Consider the following 12,720-nt stretch of genomic DNA (forward strand, 5'->3'; position numbering starts at 1 on the left):
GTTGTGAAGGTGCACTAAGACGAGATTTTTCAAAAATAATTAGTAAAAACTTATTTACTTTCTTAGAAAAAGAGGAGAAACGGGTTGTATAAGTTTAAACGAAAGTAGAAACATTAAATTTAGAAGATATGTGTCTAAGAGGGTGTACAGGTTCGCTAAGAAAAAATTTTTCGAAAATGAATCTCTACGGGGATGAAATGGGGTATAAATATTTAAACAAAGATAGAAAGAACAAATTTAGAAAATATGAACTTTAATTTTGATTGTAGGATGGGGCTATCAACCTGAACGTCTACAGGCTGGTGTTTATTTGTTATTTTATACTTTATTAGCTTCTTTACCTATGATGATTTCGTTGTTTTTTTGTTATGATAATTTTTACTCTTTGCATTATTTTTATTTTTCTAATAGATCAATTTTTAATTTGTTAGTTTATTTACTTGTTAATATGGTATTTTTTGTTAAGATTCCTATATTTTTTGTACATTTATGGTTGCCAAAGGCTCATGTTGAGGCTCCTGTTTCAGGGTCAATGATTTTAGCTGGGATTATGTTGAAATTAGGTGGTTATGGGATAATACGATTAATAGTAATACTTCAAGAGATTGGAATGTTGATTAATGTGGTATTTATTGGTTTAAGATTGGATCAATATATCAGTTGTAAAAGTGCACTAGGACAAGATTTTTTTTAATAATAAGTAAAAACTTATTTTTTATAATGGAACGGGGTGTACACTTTTAATTAAAAATAAAAACATGAAATTTGGACAATATGTTCTTTAGAGTGTATAGAGGTTCGTTAAGAGAAGATTTTTTAAAAATCAATTTCTAAGCAGGGTTAAATGGAGTGTAAACATTTTAACAAAAATAAAGACATAATATTTGGCAAACATATTCTTTAGAGGGAATAGAGGTTCGCTAAGAAAGGATTTTCTGAAATTTACAAGAGGGTGAAATATGTTGTCAACACTTAAACGAAATTTAAAATTTTGAGATTTGAGGGTGTAGGAATGCACTAAGAAGACACTTTTTGAAAATTCGACGAGGTGAAGCGTTTATAACGTATTTTTGTCATTCTTTTAAAAATCGGCTTTCTGATGCTCCCGCGTTGTTTTGAGTTGATGAATAAAGAAAAAAATTGATAAACAGACTAACTTCACATTTCTTCTTTAAGAAACAACAAATATTTATATCGAAATTCCACGTGGACGAAGTCACGGGTGCAAGCTAGTAAACATATACAGGGTGCGCCACAACTCGCGCCCCAGAGAAAAATGCCATATAAGGTAAGATACGAGGAACATGGAAAAAATGTAAAAAAAATTTTATCTATAAAAATTTCGAAGTTATGAGGGTTTAAAGTTTGCACTTTGACTCTATTTATTTCTGTTGGAAAAATAATTTTCCAAGTTTTTTTGCTATATGCTATTAAAAGAGGAAACAAGGAAGCTATATCCTAAATTGTAACTCTGTTCAATGTTATTTGTGGCTTTTATTGGCAAAATTTTTGTCCCTTTACTAAATAATTGTAAAAAAACATATACAAGATCATCAGTATCATTAAATAGATATAAAAAAATGTCAAATGTCAAAAAGTAAATGTCAAAATTTTTTGACAGATAAAATTTTTTAAACATTTTTTTCATGTTCCTGGTATCTTACCTTACTTGAAAATTTTCTCTGGGGCGCGAGTTCTGGCGCACCCTGTATAGGGTGTCAATTTTAGAACTTCACTCAAAACCGTTTCGGTGATTCCTAGGAGAAATCAAAAAAGTGACGCACCTCTACCTACCCTTGGAGCCACGGCCTGCCCAAGTTGAAAATTTTTAATTAGGTACCTATATTCCAAAAATAAAATTTTCTCCAAATTGCAAATTGTTTTATTATCGGGTACCGGTTTTGGCCAATTTGGCCTTCATCAGCCCTACGTAACGAATATTTCACATTAAAATAATTAAAAACTTTAACATTAAACATCCAATTACATACATACAAAATTAAAAACAATAAATTAAAAACGGCCTTATTTGTTTACTCTTGCTGTCTTGCCTACTTGGGTCGCCCCAAAGCTCATAACAAGCGCTTTTCAAAAATATCATACAACAGCCTATTTGGTATTTTATTTATTATTCAAAATTATTATTCAATTATTATTATTTAATTATTCAAAAACGAACGTTCTATTTTTTTATTATATTCAAGGGTGGATGGAGGTGCGTCACTTACCATGTCATTTTGAGTCTCCCTAGGAGCCACCAAAACGGTTTTAAGTGATTCTCAAAACTTTTTTAGTTGAGAGATATTGCCGATTGCAAGTTTTAAAATTGACACAGTGTACTTACAAGATCATCGGAACATGATCAAGTAGACAAAAAAATGTCAAATGTCAAAAAACAATTGTCAAAATTTTTTGACAGATAGAATTTTTTAAACATTGTTCCATGTTCCTGGTATCGTATCTTACTTGGTATTTTACTCTAGAGCGCGCGTTCTAAAACACCCTATATAAAAAAATAATATTTTTCATGATCAAAATTTTATCTGAATCACTCTTCACCATTAGACTTCGAAAGATAGAAAAATATGACAAAATTCTTACCTTAATACTGTCGTAGCACGCCGTCACGCGGCCGTTTTGGACTTCGACATTGGCTGGTGGATGTGCAAATTTACATTCAGTGTCCGGTCTAGAGCATTTGTTTCTTTGAAATTCTCTGCAGACTTCGAGTTGAAGCCAGCGGGAGTCCTTGCCATTAAGTAAATTATTCATGTTAACCATTGCCATTGCGCGAAGGCGTTTTGTCAATAATTCCTACAAATTGGACGCGAAAAACACTGGACGAAGCGCAACGATTCACTCCAAATATGCTTGTGGTTCACAAAATGAAGTCAAGTGGAATTATTGTCCATCCTTTCGAAAAATTGTTTTAAGAACGACACAACGAGTAACGTACGTTGCTTAAAACTGTTAGAAAATGATATAAAAAATAAACTTGGGTCACTGCGTTCTTGTACTCTTTTGTTCTGTGTTTTTCTGTGTTGACGTTGTTACTGACAGGTCGGCGGGTACAGAAAAGCTTCTGAACGGAGTAATAATTTGCAGAGAAGCGGGTAGGCAAAGCGAAGCGATTGTCGGTTCTAGCGCATATTGCAAGTCCGGTGTCTTCAGATAACTTCTTCGGTAGCGATCTGCAAAGCAAGAGAGCGAGTTACTATCCACTTAGCCTACAAATATATTTTGCAAGGAGCAGAAGAAGGGTTGAAAAAGCAAACAAATAAAACCATCTAAAACCGGTCAAGTTCGTTAACCCCCATTACTACATAAATTTTTAAAAAAGAGTCAAAATTTCATTATGTTGTACTTATTTCCCATAAAATATTCAACAGTAATATCACAAGAAAGGAAGAATAAATTGAAACTAATTTCGAATGACAACAACACGCTTGAGAAAAATTCTAGAATTCTAGAAATTGTACTTAACTTTATATGCATAGTAAAAGAATTTACTGACGCTAAGAAGAGTCATAAGACTGGCGAGTCGCCAAGCGAGCTTGTCTCCTCCTCCAGCAAAACATATTTACCATGCGTATATAGGTGAATGTTTTATTTGTTCCTCACTAGTAAATAACTATAAAAAACATTAAGAAATCTAGAAATTCTGACATTTGAAAAACTCGGATGAACTTTATATGTAACAGCCATTAACGACGTTAGATTACTGGCTAGCCAATTATGAGAATTTTGCAAGATGAATAAAGTGACATAAAAATTGACGCTTACAAGTGAGAAACAAATAAAAATTATTTTCTAATTTAACGAACTTTCGTGTGGTATTCGATGTATTATTTTTTGACGTTGCAATTAGAATATACATTTACGTTATAAGTTGGGTAAATGAGATTTTACAGTTACGAGTCAGACATCGGGTATTGTAGAAAATCATTTGCCGGACATAGGTCGTAATGCGTTTTATTTCATACCGTAGGCACTAATTTTGAAAAATAGATACAGATACAACAATGAATGTATTTTTTATCACCTAGACAACAAAATTTCATTTTGTCATTTTGAATAATAGTTATTTATTCAATCCTCTATGTTAAAATTAAAATTTATCTACTCTTTTCTTCATGTTAAAATGAAATTTTGTCGTCTTGATGATAAAAAATACATCTATTGTTGTATATCTGTGGTTGTTAATTACTAACGATCTTTGACATTAGACTTCATTGTTGAATTTTACTTTGACATTTATAAATATCGACCAAATTGACTACAAAATTAGTGAGGACTGAATAAAATTTTATATTGTACACGACGATATTTGTATACGCTCCCGAAAACAGCTGTTTTAGGGACTCATTTGAGTCCCTAAAATGAGTCTTTTCAGTATTTAATAAAATAGTACGCAAAACGGGTATTTTAGGTAGTCAATCCCCAAAAACAGTTTTCGCGGACTAAAAAATAAAATTGGTTACTATGGTAACGTATTAGTAAGAGGTGTGAATTCGTGTTTTGGAAGCTTTAACAAAAAAATATTGTATGCACCACGTGCGCAAAAGGTTTTAGGTGACTCCTCTCTTTTAAGGGTATTGGACACGACTTAAACCCACATTAACTCACAATACAAAAATACTTTGCGTCGGGAGTCGGTGTATTCTTTCGCTCCTATACATCTGCCTAAGTAAGAAAGAGATAAAATTTGGAAAATAATGTTGATTTGTAATTTCTGATTTTTATTAAAACCAGTTAACATAATATTTAATTTTTTTTAAATTATAATAAAGAATGCATTTTAGAGTGAAGGTATAACACTAAAAAAAAAAAATATGCACTATTATTTTTTTTATCGAAGAAAATCTAAGTTAAAGCCCTTAAAACCATATATAAATATATAGGAATATAAATTATAGGAATGTGAGGTTACTTTGAAACAACCCTCATTCTTCAATTAATTACAGGCACAACTATTCAAAAAAAAATTAATAATTTTCTTTGGTTTTTCCATAATCCCGTTTTTCATTTATGTTGTGATTTTTTTCTATCTCTCTTTACCTCGTTAATTTTTGTGATGCGCTCTCACTTCACTAAAAATTTGCACCAAGCAATGCGCCACACAAACCGTTCAAATGACGTCGCTGCATCGTTGAGAAAAATGGATTGGCTAACTACATGAAAGCGTCTCATACAGGGATGAACTCACTTCATTCTGGGAATCCGGAAAGGGTCAGTGAAGTTAACACCCCCACTTAAGAATTTTTAAATATAAATAATACTATAATTTTGCACACTAGGTTTCGAATTTTGCACACCAGGTTTAGAATTTTGCACACCTATGATAGCCTTCTACCTCGAATTATGGAAAAAAGTTTTGAATAAAAATACTCGTTTTTTAAGTTAAATTGGTTTAGTCATTTATTTTTATATTAAATTGTTTATGCGTTAAATTTTTGTTTATTTTATTAAATTTATTTTTTTATATGCCAATAATAAAATAAAATGAGTACGGTTCTGTTATTTTCCTCCTTCTACATAAAATTTACTATATCGGTCAGTTATTTAGTGAAAGCAAATGAGCGACGATGTGGCGAATGTTTCGTTGGTCTGCTGGATGCTTTCTGTCTCAGTCGTTTTCACAAGGGTTGTGAGTTGGACGCTGTCACGCGTCGGAAGTTAACTATGAGTTAGATATTTTCTTAACGTTTGAAAATTAAAAGTGAAATAAAGTCCTGTCCAATACCCTTAAGGCTCCAGACCCCCTGAAAGCTGGCGTATACCTATTACATGTAAATTTATTTCATTGTTTTTAGCCACAAATTTGGACTTGAAGAGTTTCTTGAAGTTTGTAGTGTTTCTTTAAAGGTAAGTGGAGACCAGGGAAATATTCCCGCTTTAAATAAATTAATAGATATTTTTTTATTGAATAAAATGTGAAGATTTTAATTATTAAGATTTTTTGATAACGGTATACCGTATTGAATTAAAAAAAAAAACAGTTTATAGGTAATTTAAAAATACAGTGCCCTGATATAATGCGAATTTGATAACTGTTCTTGATTCTTTGATATAAAGCAAAAATTAAATTGAAAGTAGGCAACCAATAATACACGATTTTCTGTACCTGTAGCCATAATTTATGACAGCCCGGGCCGCACCGCAGGGTGTAACCCACAACATGATCGTTTTATTGTGTTTGTTCAAAGCAAAGATATGCATTTGCACCCCTCAATAAGAGAATTGTTAGTTCATTTCAAAACTTCATTTTTTTATTATTCATCTATTTTAAAATAAATTAAAAAAATAGATAGGTTTAATATAAAGGCACTAAGACCAATACGTAAACCTAAAAAATAAAAAATTAAAATATAATATTTATATTAATTTTACTGAGGACGGTTTTTGCTTAGGGATTATTATATGAGTTGATCTTTACGGACAGCTCTAATTAGCCAAATTAATTATGTGTTAAAAACGATTCTAGGTATTTGTGGTGAGACACATATTATGTTTATCGTTATTGTGTTATGTGTATTATTTCGTTCTATGGCAGTTTTAATATCGGCATATCTCGCGCTAAATGGACATTTAATTTCAACAATAGCATTTTAACCGACTAATCCATCTGGTGTTGCACCTAAAAATGTTTTTCTTCATCAACAAAAAAGCCGCATGAGTCCACCTTGAAACCTGTGATTTGCCCAAACTTTTCCTTTGCTTTTTCTTCATTATCAATACCCCATTGTAGAGGTTCAGGCAATTTTTTAAATTTAGACACACCTACACTATATAAGATATTTTTACAGTATTTGCTGTATTGGTTTTACATTTCATATTTCATAATTCTTCCAAAATTACTAGCTGTTAATCTGTTATTTCTTTCTTTATCCCACTGCTCATTATTACGTTGACCAATTGTTTCAATAGGGACTTTTAAAATATTGCAAGCAGCCAAATCATTCAAAAACTCACTTTTTATTTTTTCATATGTTTCCATTGGCATATCTATTATGTCATCCATCAGTCGCACCATAATCGGAATCTGCACTTTGAATACGAATTTTTCTTTTATTTAATTTCGCAGCTTGAGTTTCTGTGGAATTATTATCGACATCGTACAAAAGACTTGAAGATAAATTTGCAACTCTTTTTAATGCCCGCATGAACAATTCAAACAAAGAACTATTAAAAAAATCAGAATATGCAACTGCATTTATTATTTGACCAACTGTTTTACAGAAATACGAAGCGCAATTTGAATGATCACCAAAAATATGTGCGGGTCCATTTAAAATTTCATTTTTCAACTTTTCTGTTTTTTGATGAATTGTACAGCTTTCGTTTTTTCTGTATTTTATAGCTGAAACAATTGCTGTTCTAAATTTCAAGTAATTGTTGCGCAAGAATGTTTTTATATTTATGTCGGATCGGGGAGTTTTAGCGATTTCTCTAAGTTTGGTACAAAAATTTCGTAACATATGATTTCGGCATTCAATTTTTTGAATGAAATAATTAGGTCCATTGGGTCTCGCATTACGAATTTTTTTGTAGACACTGCTATCACCATCTCCTATAAGGTTTTTAAATCTTACATTATGCATGTCTATTGATTTTTAAAATCCATCTAAAATAATTGCAGCTTCCATCGAAGTTCTGTTAGTTGAGAATAACCAGCACCTATTGCTACTGTGCTACAAACAGCTGCTTCATTTACTTCATTTGTGTGATTTTCTTTTTCAGTACTAAAAGTTCTTATTGCCCCACACATACTACATTTGTGTTTAAAAACACTTTTAAACCACAAATGTGTTTCTAGAATGATGTTAATGTTCAAAAAACTACAAGAAAAAATGTTGTTTTATGTTTTCTTAATTCCAAAAATAAATGCCCTATGTCAACAATCCTTCGACCATTTGGAACAAAATTTTGTTCTTGACTAGTTTCTTTCTCAATAATAAACACTTCATCGTCATCGGAACTCGATTCAATTGACTGAAAACTACATTCTGCAAGACTTGATTTACTTGGAAGATCAGTTTTAGAACCTTTTCGTTGTTTTTTCCAATAATTATGCATCATTTTCGACTTTTTCTTTTTTTTTGAAAGAAATTGTTTAGAATTATTACCCATAATTTCAATACAACGTTTTCAACAACAAGTGATAAGAAATTAGGAATTACACTTACCAAGAAGAGGTCACAATAACACTAATTTAGTATGTAATTAAATAGATACCCAACAAAATAACTTATAAAAAAAGAACAAATATCACTGTTCAAAAATTATCACTTATTTCAAAGCACTGCGGTGGAAGAAAAATGAAAGATAAAATTTTATTTTAATTTAGTAATAAATAATGATAGTTTTTTAAAAATGACTTTGTTTTTTATCGCTATTTCTTTGAGTTGCTATTTATCAAAATTATGTTTTTCCCACACTTTGTTTTATTTAACTTGCGAAAACTCATTTGTCAAAGTGACATTATTGTCAAAAAAATATTCCAAAGTCCAAAATCAAGAGAAAAATGAACTTTTCTTTCTACTGAGCTAGAATCTGAATCTCTGAAATAAGAGAAACTCATCGATGGTGAAATTCTGTTTGTTTACTTTATTTCCATTTTATGACTAAAGGACCAGGCACCAGGTAGAGAAGGTCGGATGATTGACAGCTGCCACAGAATAAGAAGCTAAATAGAGTATGCAACTTACAGTACACCAAATCTGAACAGTTCGTTCGGTACCCTAGAGCCTTAAGGCTCCAGACCCCCTGAAAGCTGGCGTATACCTATTACATGTAAATTTATTTCATTGTTTTTAGCCGCAAATTTAGACTTGAAGAGTTTCTTGATGTTTGTAGTGTTTCTTTAAAGGTAAATGGAGACCAGGGAAATATTCCCGCTTTAAATAAGTTAATAGATATTTTTTTATTGAATAAAATGTGAAAATTTTAATTATTAAGATTTTTTGATAACGGTATACCGTATTGAATTAAAAAAAAAGGTTTATAGGTAATTTAAAAATACAGTGCCCTGATATAATGCGAATTTGGTAACTGTTCTTGATTCTTTGTTATAAAGCAAAAATTAAATTGAAAGTAGGCAACCAATAAATAATACACGATCTTCTGTACCTGGAGCAAAATTTATGACAGGCCGGGCCGCACCGCAGGGTGTAACCCACAACATGATCGTTTTATTGCGTTTGTTCAAAGCAAAGATATGCATTTGCACCCCTCAATAAGAGAATTGTTAGTTCATTTCAAAACTTCAATTTTTTTATTATTCATCTATTTAAAATTAAATTAAAAAAATAGATAGGTTCAATATAAAGGCACTAAGACCAATACGTAAACCTAAAAAATAAAAAATTAAAATATAATATTTATATTAATTTTACCGAGGACGGTTTTTGCTTAGGGATTATTATATGAGTTGGTCTTTACGGACAGCTCTAATTAGCCAAATTAATTTTGTGTTAAAAACGATTCTAGGTATTTGTGGTGAGACACATATTATGTTTATCGTTATTGTGTTATGTGTATTATTTCGTTCTATGATAGTTTTAATATCGGTGTTTCTCGCGCTAAATGGACATTTAATTTCAACAATAGCATTTTAACCGACTAGTCCATCTGGTGTTGCACCTAAAAATGTTTTTTCTTCATCAACAAAAAAGCCGCATGAGTCCACCTTGAAACCTGTGATTTGCTCAAACTTTTCCTTTGCTTTTTCTTCATTATCAATACCCCATTGTAGAGGTTCAGGCAATTTTTTAAATTTAGACACACCTACACTATATAAGATANATTATTCATCTATTTAAAATTAAATTAAAAAAATAGATAGGTTCAATATAAAGGCACTAAGACCAATACGTAAACCTAAAAAATAAAAAATTAAAATATAATATTTATATTAATTTTACCGAGGACGGTTTTTGCTTAGGGATTATTATATGAGTTGGTCTTTACGGACAGCTCTAATTAGCCAAATTAATTTTGTGTTAAAAACGATTCTAGGTATTTGTGGTGAGACACATATTATGTTTATCGTTATTGTGTTATGTGTATTATTTCGTTCTATGATAGTTTTAATATCGGTGTTTCTCGCGCTAAATGGACATTTAATTTCAACAATAGCATTTTAACCGACTAGTCCATCTGGTGTTGCACCTAAAAATGTTTTTTCTTCATCAACAAAAAAGCCGCATGAGTCCACCTTGAAACCTGTGATTTGCTCAAACTTTTCCTTTGCTTTTTCTTCATTATCAATACCCCATTGTAGAGGTTCAGGCAATTTTTTAAATTTAGACACACCTACACTATATAAGATATTTTTTACAGTATTTGCTGTATTGGTTTTACATTTCATATTTATAATTCTTCCAAAATTACTAGCTGTTAATCTGTTATTTCTTTCTTTATCCCACTGCTCATTATTACGTTGACCGATTGTTTCAATAGGGATTTTTAAAATATTGCAAGCAGCCAAATCATTCAAAAACTCACTTTTTATTTTTTCCTATATTTCCATTGGCATATCTATTATGTCATCCATGAGTCGCACCATAATCGGAATCTGCACTTTAAATACGAATTTTTCTTTTATTTAATTTCGCAGCTTGGGTTTCTGTGGAATTATTATCGACATCGTACAAAAGACTTGAAGATAAATTTGCAACTCTTTTTAATGCCCGCATGAACAATTCAAACAAAGAACTATTTAAAAAATCAGAATATGCAACTGCATTTATTATTTGACCAACTGTTTTACAGAAATACGAAGCGCAATTTGAATGATCACCAAAAATATGTGCGGGTCCATTTAAAATATAATTTTTCAAGTTTTCTGTTTTTTGATGAATTGTACAGCTTTCGTTTTTTCTGTATTTTATAGCTGAAACAATTGCTGTTCTAAATTTCAAGTAAGGTACATAGGGTCTCGCATTACAAATTTTTTTGTAGACATGCATTTTGCATTTCCAGTTGTGGAATGTTCAAAGCTGCGCAAAATTCTGTTAGTTGAGAATAACCAGCACCTATTACTACTGTGCCACAAACAACTGCTTCATTTACTTTTCTTTTTCGGTACTAAAAGTTCCTATTGCCCCTCACATACTACATTTGTATTTAAAAACACTTTTAAACCACAAATGTGTTTCTAGAATGGTGTTAATGTTCAAAAAACTACAAGAAAAAATGTTATGTTTTATGTTTTTTAATTCCAAAAATAAATGCCCTATGTCAACAATTCTTCGACCACTTGGAACAAAATTTTGTTCTTGACTAGTTTCTTTCTCCATAATAAACACTTCATCATCATCGGAACTCGATTCAATTGACTGAAAACTACATTCTGCAAGACGTGATTTACTTGGAAGATCAGTTTTAGAACCTTTTCGTTGTTTTTCCCAATAATTACGCACCATTTATCGAATTTTTCTTTTTTTTTTTTTGAAAGAAATTTTTTGGAATTATTACCCATAATTTCAATACAACGTTTTCAACAACAAGTGATAAAAAAAATTCAAAGCACTGCGGTGGAAGAGAGCCACTAGCAAACTGCAAAGAGTCAAAAAGTAAACAAGTTATAAAATTGTACGTTTTCAATATGTAAGTCCCTACCACCACCATAAAATTTAGCAAAACCCACCACTAAACCTTGTTTTTCAAAATTTTCTGGAACTGGGTTGGTATAAGCACCTGGTTTATCTGAGCATAATGACTAATAATGAACCAAAAAAAAAAAGTCATTTTTCTCTTGATTTTGCTCGTTTCAGGTGAAGCGAAAAATGTTTCTCTTTTGCAGTTTTGGCGTAAAATGAAAGATACATTTTTTTAAATTTATTAATAAATAATGATAGTTTTTGTTAAAAATGACTTTGTTTTTTATCTTAAAGCTATTTCTTTGAGTTGCTATTTATCAAAATTATGTTTTTCCCATACTTTTTTTTATTTAACTTGCGAAAACTCATTTGTCAAAGTGACATTATTGTCAAAAAATTATTCCAAAGTCCAAAATCAAGAGAAAAATGAACTTTTCWTTCTACTGAGCTAGAATCTGAATCTCTGAAATAAGAGAAACTCATCGATGGTGAAATTCTGTTTGTTTACTTTATTTCCATTTTATGACTAAAGGGACCAGGCACCATGTAGAGAAGGTCTGATGATTGATAGCTGCCACAGAATAAAAATCTAAATAGAGTATGGAACTTACAGTACACCAAATCTGAATAGTTCATTCGATACCCTAGAGCCTTAAAGACTCGGCTCCTACGTCGCCTCGTCATTAATTACGATTCGTCCCCTAAAACCCTATTTCGCGTACGCGTACTTGGTACATAAATAGCTATTTCAATACTATAGTTCAGACGTCAAATAAGAAAAACGTTGTCGTTCACTAAAAACAAAATACTTCTACTTCAAATAATTCTGGTGACAATAAACTAAATATCGCGTGTTTCAAAAATGTGTGGCATAATTTTAACCACGAATACCCCTGTACAAATGAGAATAGAGAGCACAGTATTTACTGACCTAACTCAAAAAATAGAAAAATTACAGCTTTCCAAAAATCGGTATGGAAAATGATTTTTTGGAAATATTTTTGTTATCGTTTACCCGATTATTATGAAACTTTGCATGTCAAGGGACAAAAAGACACTCTTTGATATGGTGTAAATGGAAGTCTTGTAAAACCTATAGATTTCCGGTGACAATGGG

General features: G+C 31.1%; 1 protein-coding gene across 3 annotated transcripts in view; it reads right to left on the reverse strand.

The window, feature by feature from the left end:
• Positions 1-12,720, reverse strand: part of LOC123012934 (protein muscleblind-like) — a 108,859-nt gene that overhangs the window by 50,668 nt on the left and 45,471 nt on the right. For all 3 annotated transcript variants that reach the window (XM_044411178.1, XM_044411175.1, XM_044411177.1), the window contains exon 2: positions 2,602-3,191. In XM_044411178.1, the coding sequence (XP_044267113.1) occupies positions 2,602-2,787 (186 nt within the window). In that variant the 5' untranslated portion in view covers positions 2,788-3,191. The remainder of the gene's footprint in view (positions 1-2,601; positions 3,192-12,720) is intronic.

Source organism: Tribolium madens, unplaced genomic scaffold, assembly GCF_015345945.1.
Source record: "Tribolium madens isolate multiple individuals breed KSU strain unplaced genomic scaffold, Tmad_KSU_1.1 Scaffold_96;HRSCAF=242;Tcas5.2_LG5, whole genome shotgun sequence".
In the NCBI taxonomy this organism is placed as follows: domain Eukaryota; kingdom Metazoa; phylum Arthropoda; class Insecta; order Coleoptera; family Tenebrionidae; genus Tribolium; species Tribolium madens.